At 47.3% G+C, this 15,623-nt stretch overlaps 1 protein-coding gene across 1 annotated transcript in view; it reads left to right on the top strand.

Annotated features, from left to right (window-relative positions):
- Svopl (SVOP like) overlaps positions 1 to 15,623 on the top strand; it is a 56,332-nt gene continuing 40,709 nt past the window's right edge. The window contains exons 1-6 of the mRNA XM_052721323.1: positions 1 to 82; positions 455 to 546; positions 4,261 to 4,359; positions 10,348 to 10,419; positions 11,897 to 12,021; positions 13,901 to 13,964. Coding sequence (XP_052577283.1) covers positions 1 to 82; positions 455 to 546; positions 4,261 to 4,359; positions 10,348 to 10,419; positions 11,897 to 12,021; positions 13,901 to 13,964 — 534 coding nt within the window. The remainder of the gene's footprint in view (positions 83 to 454; positions 547 to 4,260; positions 4,360 to 10,347; positions 10,420 to 11,896; positions 12,022 to 13,900; positions 13,965 to 15,623) is intronic.

The following is a 15,623-nucleotide window of genomic DNA, read 5'->3' as shown; positions in this document are numbered from 1 at the left end:
ATGGCAGCCAAGCAGACAGAACCCGTGACAATCATTAGCCTTCGGAAGCTGAGCCAGGCAACCCCAGAACCGCAGCAGAAAGGTAAGACCACTGTGGAAGGCCCGGCTTTCAAACGAATGCTTAGCATTGGTATAATAATGAGTTAGGGGCCAACGCTGTAGGTCAGTTGGTAGCATGTTTGCCTGTCCTGCATGAAATCCTAGGTTGGTTCTCAGTACCACATAAACTGGGTATGGTGGTCCATATCTGTAATCCCAACACTGGAGAGGTAGAGGCAGGAAGGTCAGGAGTCAAAGGTCATCCTCTGCTACATAGGAGTCTGAGGTCGGTCTGGGTGACACAAGACCCTAGGACATAATAATAATAATGTTGCACACACCTCCAAAGTTGAGCCACAATCCCCAGGGGTTCTCTTCCCACTCAAGTGGTCTTGTATTCTGCCTTCCTTGTCAGAGACAAAGACATTCACCGTGGAGGATGCCGTGGAGACCATCGGGTTCGGACGCTTCCACATCGCACTCTTTCTCATCATGGGCAGCACCGGGGTGAGTACTCATGGAGAGCCTTTGCGCCTGTGGCACTGACCTCTCTGTTGGACACCAACTTTTCTGCTGGCCTCCACCACTGGACTGTCGTTTTCCAGGTAGTAGGAGTCCTGTGGAAATCATTTTATCAGCCTTTGGCGTGGGTTGGTTGGGAACACTCGAATGCATGTGTCTGTTCTGGCAATTCAAGATTCATTGGTTCACACTGAGTTGCTGGGGAGAAGGGAGAGGACCATGGAGTTACTTCACGTGGAGTAGACACATGGCTCTTGAGCATATGTGCATTGGGGTCACCTGGAACACCTGCTGTCAGGGAGAGTCTAGATCCCCTGAGAGGCTCAGTCAGTTCCTTCTACCAGCGGCGTGTGTATGTGAGGCATGGTGGAGGTACCTGTAATCCCAGCATTCATCAGGGAGGTAGTTATGAGAAGATCAGGAGTTCAGGGTCATCGTCTGCTGTGCATTGAGTTTGAGGCCAGCTAGGGATACATGAGATCTGACTTCAGTTCCTGGAACGCATGTAAAGGTGTGAGGAGAGAACTGCTTCCTTCACATGGACACTTATGGGTGCATGCACACACACACACACACACACACACACACACACACACACATGAAGCAGGAAGATTAGGAGTTCAAGGCTAGCCTCTGCTACATTGCAAGTTCAATGCCAACCTAGGCTACTTGAGACAGTCTCAAAAACAAATAAATAAAAAAAAGACAGACAAAACCTGGGTGTCATGGCTTATGACTGCAATTGAAACACTTAGAAGGCTGAGGCAAGGGGATTACTGTGAGGCTAGCCAAGGCTACAGAGTGAAATTTTCTCTAAAACACAAATAAAACAAAGACCAAAAATCAGAAAAAGAGTCATACAACACAGAGGCAGCCCACAGGTTCTGATGCATCTTCCAGAGCTATGTGCTCTCTAAAGAGAGAAGTTGGCATAGAAAGGGGCATGTCAGAAGTATCATGCCCCGCCTTTCATGATAACATGCCATGCAATGCAGGACTCTTCCTTATCTGTAAAGGGAAGAGTCTTTCAGTCCACGTTTTCACAGTTCCACATTCGAGAGTCACGTAGATGTGATGTGTCAGGGTTTAATAACTTCTGTTTTTGGAGAGGAACAGTGTTACTAACTAGTGTATTTCCATTGCAACTCTTTAGACATTCAGTCCTGGTGGACATTGCCCAGCTGTTCTGTAGTACTAAGGAGGATGAGTTTAGTAATCCGAACATCTTTCTGAGATGACCATGCCATCTCAGTCCTGTGCTGAAACATCCCAATGTCTGTACTCAGCACAGCTGCAATTCTCTAGAGGAGACAAACAACACACTAACAAGAAAACCCCACAGCTTGGGGACCACTGCTCCTCCATTTCCTGCCAGACCTCTGCGTTATTATAATAAACAAGCCTATGACTGACCCTATGACTGTCCCTTATGACTGTCCCTTAGACTGTCCCTTATGACTGTCCCCTATGACTGTCCCTTATGACTGTCCCCTATGACTGTCCCCTATGACTGTCCCCTATGACTGTCCCTTATGACTGTCCCCTATGACTGTCCCCTTTGACTGTCCCTTATGACTGTCCCCATGACTGTCCCCTATGACTGTCCCTTATGACTGTCCCTTAGACTGTCCCCTATGACTGTCCCCTATGACTGTCCCTTATGACTGTCCCCTATGACTGTCCCCTATGACTGTCCCCTATGACTATCCCCATGACTGTCCCCTATGACTGTCCCCTATGACTGTCCCCTATGACTATCCCAGCAGCGCCATCACCAGGATTAACCCCAGACAAATGGGTTCTCTTCCTTTAATTCTCTTCTCTCTTCCCGATGTCCTTGTCCTTGTCTGTGATGTTTGTGTTCATCCCGTCCAGCAGGTGCACGCCCTCAGATTTGGCTGGGCACAGTGGTAGGTGCTGTAGTCCCAGCGACTCAGGAGACTGAGGTGGGAGGATCACCTGAGATTAAGAGTTCAAAGCCAGCCCTATCTCAAAAACAAACCTTAGGCCACGAGTACCTGAGTTGGATCCCAGCAGCCATGAAAAAGCTGTATTTGGTGGTGACCGCACCTGCAATCCCTGCTGTGAGGAGGGGAAGATATAGGAGGGTCCCTGGTGATGCTGGCCATCCAGTCAAGCCAAATTGCCGAGCCGCAGGTTCAGTAAGAGACTTTGTCTAAAAAAATAAGGCTGGAGGGCTGGCACTTGCTGCTCTTGCAAAAGATGTAGGTTTGATTCCAGCACTCACATGGCAGCTCACAACCATCTGCAGCTCCAGTTCCGGGGGATCCAGTACCACCTTCTGGCTGCCATGACTCCTGAACACATGTGGTACACATGCATACACTCGGGTAAATACACACACACACACACACACACACACACACACACACACACACACACACACACATAGATATACACAATACTAAAAATAAATAAGGTAGCGGTGACTCTCTTTGGAGGAGCCATACCCACACTTGGGTATGTCTCTTTCTGCAACTCTCCCTTGAGAACCCAATCCCCAATCTCTGTTTCTTTTATAGTTCACCTGTTCCTACTCATTCATTTCTGCTATCCACTTCCTTTCCCTGGAAGATAAACCCACCCTGAAACTAAGTGTAGGATATGGACAAAAGTTAATTGTGCTGGTTAGTTTTTGCTAACTTGACTCAAACCTAGGCACAGCTGGGAGGAGGGAACCTCAGCTGAGGAACTGGTCCCATCAGATTGGCCTAAGGGCGTGTTTGGGGGGCATTTTCTTGGTTGCTGGTGGATGTAAGGGTGGGTGGGTATACAGCTCACCGTGTGTGGTCCTGACCTTGGGTAAGTGAGCTTGGACTGTTTAAGGAAGGTAGTTAAGCAAGGCTGTAGTAGCACTCCTCCATGGTCTCTGCTTCAGTCCCTGGCCCCAGGTTCCTGCTCTGAGCTCCTGCCCTGCCTTCTGTCCATGAAGGACGACAACCTGTAGGTTAAAGAAACCCGTTCTTCCCCTCGCTGCTTTTGGTCCCGGTGTTTATCACAGCAACATAGAGCAAACCAGAACACTGGTTATCCAGTCTCTTCTCAGAGTACTCAGTAGCGCATCCGACACCATCCGTTGCGTAGACATTCTTCCCTGATAATGTCCTCCTAGCTCACGCCCATGCTGTCTTTTCCGGCCTTCAGAAACCTTCCCATCTCCTTGAGACCCCAGCTTCCTGATGTAAGAAGCTATTTCAAACCCTCACTTGCAAAGGTGTGTCCTACCCTCCTCATAGCATGCCATGGCTAGCCAGGCTCATCCGCTAGCTAAGTGACTGGCCCCTCCGTCAGTGTTACTGCAAGCACAGGGAATATGCGCTCTCAATCTTTAGGGATACTCCCAAGTTGCACAAACTGTTACATCTATGAAAGCTGAGGATTTATTACCAGAATCTACTTTCCTTTCATTCTGTTTTATTCAGTTTGTGGTTTCTCTAGTTACAGTCTTGATATGAAGCCAGTGCTGGTCTCAAACCCACAATGCTTCTGCCTCAGTCTCCAGAGTAGTGGGATCACAGGTGTATGCTACTGTGCCTGGCTCTACCATAGTTTTTTTTTTTTTTTTTATTTATCTAGTGGGAGGGGAAAGAGGACATTGGGACACTGGGTGACAGGCCTGTGTGTGGGTGACATGAGCTGATTCACAGATGTGGCGTTGTTTCCCGCTTTCTCTTTAAGGTTGTGGAGGCCATGGAGATCATGTTAATAGCAGTTGTGTCTCCTGTTATCCGCTGTGAATGGCAGCTGGAGAACTGGCAGGTGGCATTTGTCACCACGGTGAGTACCTGTGGCCTGCGCTGTGTAAATGAACAACCTGACTTCCCTTCCAGTAAACCAAGAGCTGAGAGCCAAACCCTCGTCCCACCCAAAATGATGAGTGCTGGCCTCCAGAGCTCATGGGTTTCTAGACCCCAACGTAGTTAGCATTCAATGCTCTCTCTCTCTCTCTCTCTCTCTCTCTCTCTCTCTCTCTCTCTCTCTCTCTCTCTCTTCCTCTAGTGAATAACCTTGAGTAGCCAAGCATTCCCAGCTGATGTTACCTCCCCAGGAATTCTAGAACAGCCTCACCTCCATGCACTGCCAGCCCCAGCCCCACCTCTCTGCATCTGGTCCTCTAGCTGATCTCCACTGGTCCTCAACATCGGCCAAAACAATATGTCCTCCCTGAAAAATACTTTGACTCAGGATGTGTCATAGTTTTCAGATTTGATTCCATGTCACAAAAAGCAACCTTCCATACAGAATTCATGACTTCATAGTCATTATGTTTCTTATGAAATGGATATTAACGTATGCTTTCTATCTGCCACATGGTTTGGCTAATATGCAAAGAGGGCATGTTAAAAATGTGGGGGCCATGTTGCAGATGTGAGCAGCCACTGAAGGGCTTTAAAGAGGGCCATGATAGGGTGTTCCAAGAACTCTGGGAAATGTGGCTGAAGGGCCAGATACCAGGGATACAGTATCTAGTGGTGAATGGCAGTGCCTGGAGGTGAGGCTCTGTGTTCAGGAATTACTGAGGCAATAGTATTAGTCTTGGAGGTCCAGAGAAGCACAGGGTAATGGGAAAAGGGTTGACTTACTCGTCATTAAAACTGGTTTTAATGGAGACAACACACAATAGAAAGAGATTCCAGGGTGCGGCCAGACTGAGAGGACCCTCTGGGAGACGAGAAAGTGGTGACCTGTAGCAGTCAGACGGAAGAGGCTTTGAGGGCACGATGCCCTAAGATGGAGCTAACGTTAGGGTCTGAAAGCGGTGGTGGAAACTTCCAGAAGTGTTCTCTTTGACCGCCCCTCCCCATCCCCTGGCTTATATCCTTCTGAGCTTGCAAGGATCGCTTGGTGGGATGGTAGGGACAGATGGTTGCCTTTCCACTCACAGCCTTCTCTGAATTTTGCCTGTGATTTTGATCTGTGCTGGACCCCCAGTCTCTTCCTCCGAACTGCTCTGCGTTCTCTTAATGTGTAGTAAGTTCAAAGCCTGCTTCTTTCTGTGCCTTGGGGGATGGAAGACTTGGAGCCCAGATTTGTGTCCAGTCACAGCAGCACACCTGTCCTGTTCTGAAGAAGCAGAGGTGTCTGGAGTGCTTAGACTGGAAGGGTGTCTGCTGCTGGTTTTTGAGACTAGAGCTCAGGCTGCCCTCCATCTTTCATTCACACTTGCCCAGTTCAGCCTCCTGAGAGCTGGGGTTACAGATGTGTGCCACTGCACTTGGCCGAATCATGTTTTATATTAAATAAAAGAGCAGAGCTCCACAGCGAGGGAAGGAGGAAGGGAAGAGAGGAGGGCAGGGCTAAAGTCAGTGTCCCATTGTGATGAACTTTCCCAGCAGGGCTCCAGAAAGGCAGGCTTCAGGGTTCACACAGGCTTTGAATCAAGGTTTCTGTCTCAGAAATCAGAGAGCCCAGGGCAAAAGTCATGCCTTTCAGAACTCAAGGATCTATGGGGTGAAAACTAAGACACTGATTTAAAAAATTAAGGAATATGCCCCCAAATGGGAAGACTCCATGCTTGTGGATTGATAGAATTAATGCTGAGGAAATGGCTGTATTGGTGAGGGCAGTCTATAGATTCATTACAATCCCCATCAAAATTTCTATGATACTCTTTGAAGAACTAGAAAAAACAATCCTAAAACTAATGTGTAAACACATAGGTTCCTCATGGTCAAAGCAACTTTAAGCAGAAAGATCAATACAGGAGGGAAAGGAGCAGTGTAATAACTGACTTCAAATTACAATACAGAGCCACAATGACAAACACAACATGGTGTTGTCACAAAATCAACATGTAGACCAAGAGTGTTGGACAGGGGATCCAGACATGAACCCACACAGCAATGGCCACTCGGTTTTTGAGAAAGGTATCATAAACATCCATTGGGAAGCAGACAGCCTTTCTGCAGATGGTGCTGGGGAAACTGCGCATGCACACAAAGAAGGAAATTAGAACCACAGCTCACTTGGCACAAAAATCAATTCAAAATGGATCAGAGACCTTAATAGAAAACCTGAAACATTGACATCGCTTGAGGGGAACAGGAAGACTACTTCAAGACATAGGAATAGGCAAGGACTTCCAGAAAGACTCCAATAACACGGGATATAACCCCGCTGACACGTGGGATGATGTGAAATTAAAAAGCTTCTATGCAGCAGAGGAAGCAGTTGGCAGAGTGGAGAGGCAGCCGACAGAAAGGGAGAAAATCCCTGCCAGCCCAGACTGGAGGCCAATGTCCAAAAACATGTAAAGGACTGAAATAAAATTAAACACCAAGATCCTAAATCTCCCATCCAATAGGTGGTCTGGTGTGCTGAATAGACAGTTCTCAAAAGAAGAAACAAAACAGCCAACAAACACTTAAATCATTCGGCGTCTGTAGCCATCAGAGAAATGAAAATTAAAACAACTGTGGGATTTCATCGTACACCAGTCACAGTGGCTGTCATCAAGAAAACAAGTGACAACAAATGTTGGTGAAGATGTGGGGAAAGGAAGCCCTTATTCACTGTGTAGCCACTATGGAAATCAGTATGGAGGTGTCTCAAAAAAAAAACAAAAACCTAAAACCAGAACTATTATATAACCCAGCTATACCACTCCAGGGTATATACTCAAAGCACCTGTGGTCCAATTGCAGAGACACTTGCATGTCCATGATTGCACTGTGCCCAATGGCTAGAGACGGAACCATCCTAGATGTCCATCAACAGATGAATGCACAGGAAAATGTGGTGCATGTACAAAACAAAATTTTATTCAGCAACAAGGAAAAAAGAATCATGGCATTGTGTGGAAATGTATGGAAGTGGAAATCATTAAGTTGAGCCAAGTATCCAGATTCAGATTTTTCTCTCATCTGTGGGTCTTAGATTCTAATTTTTAAATAGGTGTTTAGGGTAGATATATGTCATGAAGCTAAGCTGAGGACCTTGAGAGGTCTTGGGAGTGTTGGGGAAGATAAACATGAAGGTAATAGAATACATGTGATGAGACAGCAGGAGAGGGACAAAGGGACCAGCAGGAAGCAGGGGGAGGAGGGAAAGGAGCAGGGAAGGAGGAATCATAAATGTTTGGGGCCAGAGAGATGGCTCAACTGTTAAGAACACTCGCTGCTCTTGCAGAAGACACAAGTTTGAGTCCCAGCACCCATGCTGGGCAGCTCACAACCTCCAGCTCCAGGGATCTTCTCTTCTCTTCTGGGCTCCTTGGACAGCTACATGCACAACACGCATACACATGTTATTTTAAAGTGCGTGAAAATGCTATAACAGCTGGGCGGTGGTGGCGCACGCCTTTAATCCCAGCACTTGGGAGGCAGAGGCAGGCAGATCTCTGTGAGTTTGAGGCCAGCCTGGGCTACAGAGTGAGTTCCAGGACAGGCTCCAAAGCTACACAGAGAAACCCTGTCTCGAAAAATAAGAATAAAAAAAAAAAGAAGAAAGAAAATGCTATAACAAAACCCATTGCATACACCTTGTATACTAATTAAGTAATCTAATAAAGGAGAATATATGGGACCCTGAGGTCCTGGGTTGGATCTGCAGTACAGAAGTGGGGTGGGGCCAACATGCATGGACAATGGCTTTCGAAGAGTTCCCTGTGAGTCTGTCTTAGGAGGGGTAGGAAAGAAGACAAAGCAGGCAGCAGAGAGAAAGCATCTTCCCTGAGATGAGGAAGCAAAACTGGCTTTGTGTCTCTGATTTCCTGGAGGCATCGGCCAGGAGGACTCCAGAGGGAAAGAGCAATCGTCTGGAAGGCAGAGAAGTAGGTGCTACCTGCACAGGTGTACACACACAGTCAGGGCTGAGTGAAGTGCTGGACAGGAAGGGAAAACAAGGTGGCTCCACCTTACAGTTTATAGTCCAGAGATTTCATTATTTGTTTGTTTACGGAGACAGGGTCTCCATGTGTAAGTGGCAGCACTTATTTACTAAACCAGGGTCTCCTGATATGGTTGGTGGGAATGAAAACCAGGCCGGGGTCGGAGGAGGTCTCAGCAAGAATGAGGCAGAGACAAGTTTATTGCAAGGAATCAGACTTGCACTAACACTCTCAGAAACAGAATACACTGGGCGGTGGTGGTGCATACTTTTGATTCCAGCACTCAGGAACAGAGGCAGGTGGATCTCTGTGAGTTCCAGGCCAGTCTGGTCTACAAAGTGAGATCCAGGACAGCCGCGGCTACACGGAAAACCCCCCTGGAAGAAAGAGAATACAATTGTAGCTGTCAGGATACAGTGACTGTTGCAAGCTGTACAGGGTACTCAAGGTTAATGTCGAGGACTAACAGTTCAGCCATGCTTCTCCATGCTTCGCTGACTTCTGGGGAGTGCAGAGACACACAGTGGCCCCAGTGCTCCACAGCTTGAGGGGGTGCCTTGGTTTCTCAGGAACTGAAAGGCACACAGTGCCCAGAAGCCATGAACTCTAACCTAAAGAACCTATGTGACTCATACCTCTCCAGGCAGCTAGACCAGGCCAACTCCATGATTTCCTGCATCCATGTAGCCCGAGCTGGCCTCCAATGCACTGTGCACCCAAAGATGACCTTAGATTTCTGACCCTCTTTCTCCCACCTCTGGAGTGTACCCAGAGTCCCCCAAAGACTGCCAAGAGATCAAATCGGATGCAAAAGCAGAGTCTTTTCATAGTTGTGAGTTAACCCAGGCCTCTCCATCCATCTGATGCAGCAGCAGAGCAGGAGAGACCCTGAGTATCAATCAAGCAGGGTTTCTGTAATGGTTAGGGTAGGGGATCTGGGGGAATTCCAACTCTATACAGTGACAAGCTCAGGATTGGTGCTTACCTCAGGGTAGTGAAGCTTGGTTTGAACTGATTGGAGAGTTGCAGCTGCAAGGAAATTGCCTTCTCCTCTAGTAGTTTATGTCCTCACATCTATATCACCAGAAGACCCGTTTTCTCTTATAGTTAGACATCCCATTTTTATCTGCAGGAAACTCATTCCCTCTGACAGCTATGGTATACAATCTATAACAGCAGAAAACATCCCACAGGACATATCTGGTGCTTTGGTTATTATGCCAGTTATGTTATATCATATCCTTTAGGTTATGGCAGGAAATGTCTGGTGTGCAGCTCCTAATTGTCTGGGTCTAGGGGTGGAGGGGCAGCACATCCTCTGGTGGATTTTTTTTTTAAACAAGTTTGTCCCTGTTTGACCCTTCTCTAAGATGGCTGCAACCCTAGCATCCTCTCAGAACCATCATGCCTGCTTTTATGTGGAGCTGGGGATAGAACCCAGGGCTTTGCACATACTAAGCAAATATCCTACCAACTGAGCCCTGGCCCCAGGCCTTGAGAAGTTTTTAGGTGGATGTTTGGTTCAGTTGTTCATTTAAAGTTTGTGTTTGCTTGTGATAATACAAGAGAGACTGCTTTAGTGGCGGCGGCTTGTGTAGGAACGGGTCTTAGCAGGCATGACTAGATCTTAAATCACAGCAGAAAGTCACAGCTTCAGTCTGGGCACAGCACGGAGGCCAGGGAATGGGGGAAGAAAGCAGTTCCCTGCTCTGTGGACCCGTCTCTACCTGGGCTATGTTGGGAAGGTATGTTTGTACAAGAAGAATAGAGAGACACCAACCTCCGGAACCTGCCTGTGCTCCCTGAGCCCGGGGTGCTTTGGGAAGCCTATCTCCAGCCTAATTTTAGCTAGGAAGGCTATATACTTAACATAGTCAGTGTACATCTTAAATGGTGTGTTCTGCTTAGAGCACTGTTTGTCTTCATCCCGACTCTAGATGGTGTTCTTTGGCTACATGGTGTCCAGCATCCTCTTTGGTCTCCTGGCTGACAGATATGGCCGCTGGAAGGTAGGAAAGGCCATGTAGAATTCACTCATCCCTCCCCCACCTCCCATCCCCATCCCCTAACCCCCTTCCCCAACCTGTACTCTTTTGGGCGTTTTCCAGTCCCTCCCTCCCAAGGACTTGCCCCATGTCAACACCTCTCACCTCAAAGGGGATAAAAGAGCTTATTCGGGAGTCAAACACAAGTGACTATGGCCCACGGAAACACAGATTCAGGATACCACAATTACCACATTTGTGCTGGCTAGTTTTATGTCAACTTGACACAAGCTGGAGTCATCAGAGAGGAGGGAGGCTCAGCTGAGAAAATGCCTCCATAAGATCGGGCTGTAAGCAAGCCTGTGAGGCGTTTTTTAAATTAGTGACGGATGGGGGAGGGCCCAGCCCATTGTGGGTGGTGAAATTGCTGGGGTTGGTGATCCTGAGTTCTTTAAGAGAGCAGGCGAGCAAGCCGATAAACAGCACTGCTCCATGGCCTCTGCATCAGCCCCTGCCTCCAGGATCCTGCCCTGTTTAGTTCCTGTCCTGACTTCCTTCAGCGGTGAACAGTGCTGTGGAAGTGTAAACCCTTTCCTCCCCACATTGCTTTTGGTTGTGGTGTTTCATCACAGCAATAGTAGCCCTAACTAAGACAATGTTCCAACTTAGTCTTGCTATTTAATATCAAATACATGGGTTGGGGACATTAGATTTGGTGGCTTACGGCAAAGCAGGGGAATCTCTGCTATAGGGCTCACTCAGATGTATCTGATGACGTTCTTAGCTTGGGGACAGTGAAAGCTAGTCTTGTGTTAAGTTAATGTAATCCTAAGATTTTAAGATTTTACCTTTGGATCAGATACAGGGGTGGATGAAGATGGCTATTCAGAGAGCCAAGGATAACCCTAAGATATCTGGGCTCTGGCTCTGCACTAGTCCGGCTTTCTAAAGTCACCAGTCTCGTCAGTCTCCAGTTTTGTGGAATCGTCAGTGTAGCTGTGGTGTTTCCCGGGAACTTTAGTCCATACTATAAACCTCTGGTTTCCTTGTAAATAAGAAAAGGTGATGCATTAAGTTTGCTTCTTCTACTCTTTCCAATCCAAGGCCTCCCTGTGCTCCCAACAGCCCTGGAGGAGGGAGGGCAGGGCTTTGCTTTTTGTTACCTTGGAGGGTGGACACACTAGACACTTTCAAACAGGAGAATGGCCTGGACCATGGCAGTGAAGACTGAGAGAGCCCTGGGTGCTGTGCCTCAGCTTCCCAGGGAAGAAGGTGGGAGAGCCCTGGGTGCTGTGGCTCAGCTTCCCAGGGAAGACTCTGGTGGGAGAGCCCTGGGTGCTACGGCTCAGCGTTCCAGGGAAAACTGAGAGAGCCTGGGTGCTACAGCTCAGCTTCCAGGGAAGCCGAGGTTGGACAGAGGAAACACTCACCTCAGAAGGGATCAGAGACTCCTTTACTCCCCAGGCAGGTCCTGATAACAAGCTCTCTTTCCTTGCATCAGATTTTGCTGCTCTCGTTCCTGTGGGGAGCCTACTTCTCCTTGCTGACCTCTTTCTCCCCATCCTACATCTGGTTTGTCTTTCTGAGGACCATGGTAGGCTGTGGAGTGTCTGGCCATGCGCAAGGGTAAGACTTGCTCCAGAGAGTCTGTGGGAGAGAAATGTGGATGCCCCAGGTACACACACACACACACACACACACACACACACACACACACACACACACACACGACTACATTAAGTAGGTAAAGCACAGGTCAGTCCAGGACCAGGGATGTAACACATACACACACACACACACACACACACACACACACACACACACACACACACACAGAACTACATTAGGTAGGTGAAGCACAGGTCAGTCCAGGACCAGGGATGTAGCTCAGTGCCATAGCTCTTGCCAAGCATGGACAAGGTCTTGGGTTGAAGGTAGGTCAAGGCATATAGGCTTTGGCTTTGTTCGCTGTGTACTCCCAACCCTTCCCTTCCATGGACTTGCCCCATATCACCACCTCTCACCTCAACGGGGATAAGAGATGGCTTACTCCAGGGCTAAACACAAGTGGCTATGGGCACTTGTAGCACCCAGGAATAACGGTCTATTACAAAGTGCCATTGCCCTATAGTTTAAAACCATACCCGATGGCCTAGAGAGATGGCTTGGGGCTTAAGAGCATGCATTGCTCTTGCAGAGGCTCCAAGTTCATTCAAATCAGCTTCAGGGGAAATTTGATGCCTCTGGCCTGCTTGGGCACCTGCACACCACACACACACACACACACACACACACACACACACACACACACACACACACAATTAATTAAAAATAAAATTGAAAATAGAAAAATACTTTGATTAAAAAACAACAACAAAACCCATACCAGAATGAATTTGCAAAGCAGAGTAAGAAATCCTGAGATAGAATTAATGCATCTGCCTGTCTCCTGCCTCTAGGTAAATGCACAAGGTCTCAATGTTTGGGTGGAGAGTTGCTGTGTTAATGTCCCAGTTTGGGGCCAGCTGGAAATTCACAGAGCCCCTCAGGCTATTCCCTCCTGGGTGCCTTGAGGCACGTTCTCCTTCAATCACGTCAGGAGATGTCGAAGCACCTGGCATTGCCTTAATGTGCTGAAGACAGACTCACTCCTCCCTGGGGCGTTAGTTAAGTGTCTCTCTGCGCTGAGAGCCTGATAGGAGTAGATGCTGAGAGAGCTTTAAGATCTCCTGCAAGAAACAGTCCAATAAATGTGTTAAAGAAATAAGAAGAAAACCCAGCCCTGGCTAACACGCTAAAACTGACGGAATTTTGCTCTGTTTATTCTTCTATTTAAAAATCACTATGTACTTCATTGGGAATTGCGCTGTGGCTGTCATCGGTGAACGTTTTTGCCTTCCCTGGGGTGTATTTTGATTTCTCAAAAGGGGATTAGATTTGATGAAACCATTTTCCAAAGCTTCTCTTGGCCCAAGCGATAAGGCCAATGTCCCTGTGTGACAGAGTTTAAAATGACTGTCAGAGCAAGTGACCGGAGAGGAGTGGTTGTGAACTCACTTCTCACTGCTTGCTGATGTGAACAGTCACTGTAACAATCATAGATTGATATATGATGAACTCTTCTAATTACAAAAATTAAATAATAAGGTGTATGTAGTAAATAAATACATAAATAATTTTTAGATTTACTTTATGTGTATGAGTGCTTTGCTGTGTGTATGTGTGTACGTGTACCCTGAGAGTGCCTGGTGTCCACAGAGCTTGGAAAAGGGTGTCACATCCCCTGGGACTGGAATTATGGACGATTGTGAGTACTGTGTGGGTTCTTAGAACCAAACCCAGGTCCCACTCAAGAGCCTCAAGTGTCCTTAACTGCTGAGCCATCGCTCAAGCCTCCCTTTATGCTTACAACGTCTTTATTGAGGTGAAAATTTATGATTGTTTAAAGGCAAGTCGCTTGGTTTTCTAAAAACAAAATTACTGTGTTTCCTCGCTCCCTGTGCAGGTTAATCATAAAGACTGAATTTTTGCCCACAAAATACCGAGGCTACATGCTGCCCTTGTCTCAGGTAAGGTGAAGGGAACTCTGCGGAGGAGCTAGTGCAGCTGAAGGATAGGACACGTGGGTTCCTTCCAGCCAGCTGATTGGCTGGGGGCACTGCCTATTATTTTGGTACCAACTAATGAGCATGAAACATGTCCACGGCCACAGGTCCAGTATGAAGGTTTTCTGAGCTGGGAATTTGTGCAACCAGCAGAGACGCTTAAGAACTGGACCACCTTTCTCAGAAGCAGGGAATAGCATGGCGGTGGTGGTGCATGTTTTTAATCCCAGCACTCAGGAGGCAGAGACAGGCAGATCTCTGTGAGTTCGAGGCCAGCCTGGTCTACAGAGTGGGATCCAGGACAGGCACCAAAACTACACAGAGAAACCCTGTCTTGAAAAACCAGAAAAAAAAAAAAGCCAGGGGGTAGTTCAGTGGCTGGATTCACTAGGATGACAAACACCAGGAAAGTATCTCAGATGGCCTTTCTCACCTCAGTGAGACTTCAGAGAAGGGAGACAGCTCCTACTCTTTTGGGGTGCCCCATCTCTCTTTGAGGATGCTGGTGTCTCCCGGTCCACACTGGCCCCACCTGGAGGAAGGCGCCATGATGTGTCTTGACAGCTGCTCTTCCTCCAGGGTCCTCCTCCGACCCTGGCTGGCTCTTGACTAGAGGTTTCACATCTAGAATCTTTGTCAATCTTGCTCCCCGGTACTGTTTCTGAGGCCCCAGATCCTAGAGTCCCAACTCCAGGGAATGTCCAGGAAAAAGATGATCCTTTCCACTAAGACTTCATGTATTTGGCAATAAACAACGCAGGAGATTTTTTTTAATTAAAAAATTCTTTATTCACTTTACGTACCAACCACAGATCCCTCTCTTATCCCTACAGGAGATTGTTTTACAGTTTTATTTTTACATGTAATTTAGGCAACAATAACCAAAAGAACCAGAAGTACCCAATGGTGACTCCACATTCTCTCCAGGTTTTGTCTTCAGCATTTCATGACCAGGAATGCATCTTAATTCACAGCATCTGGACTTTACATGTTAATACTAAAGGATCAAGGTCCTACTCTTCCACCCGTCTAGTACTGTAGCAGGCTTCCTCACATGCCGCCTCCTTGTCTATGTTTCCTTGGGTCATATCGTCAACTCCAGTGGCTGCATAAACACACACACACACACACACACACACACACACACACACACACACACACAGTCATCCCTTTGTATCCATGGGAGATTGGCTCTTAGATCATAGAGGATACAAAAATCTGGAGGCTCAAGTCCCTTATAGAAAATGGTGTTATATTTCAGGTTTGTGTATACAATCATCTGTCACTCCAGTTCCAGGAGATCCAACATCTACTGGACTCTGGGCACCAGATATGGTACATAGATATACCCTCTAGATATACTTTAAATCACCAAGAGATGAGTTGTCTAATAGTGTTTCATAGGTATACAGTTGTCCAGCACAGATGCCTTTTGATTTTGAATACCCATCCCCAGTTGGCTGAAACTATGGATGTGAATTCATGGGTGCGAATCCTGCAGATGGGCAGCTCTACCTATGTGTTCTTTCCATCTCCAAAAATATGTATAAAAAACCAAGAACACCTCCCCGAACTGAGAGCCAGGTGACCATTTCCCCAACAGTCACTAGAATATCTTAGGGG

Source organism: Peromyscus californicus, unplaced genomic scaffold (genome assembly GCF_007827085.1).
Source record: "Peromyscus californicus insignis strain IS unplaced genomic scaffold, ASM782708v3 Scaffold_6__1_contigs__length_162567912, whole genome shotgun sequence".
NCBI lineage: Eukaryota > Metazoa > Chordata > Mammalia > Rodentia > Cricetidae > Peromyscus > Peromyscus californicus.
Note: the sequence above shows the minus strand (reverse complement) of the source record. Positions and strands in the feature narration are given on the sequence as shown.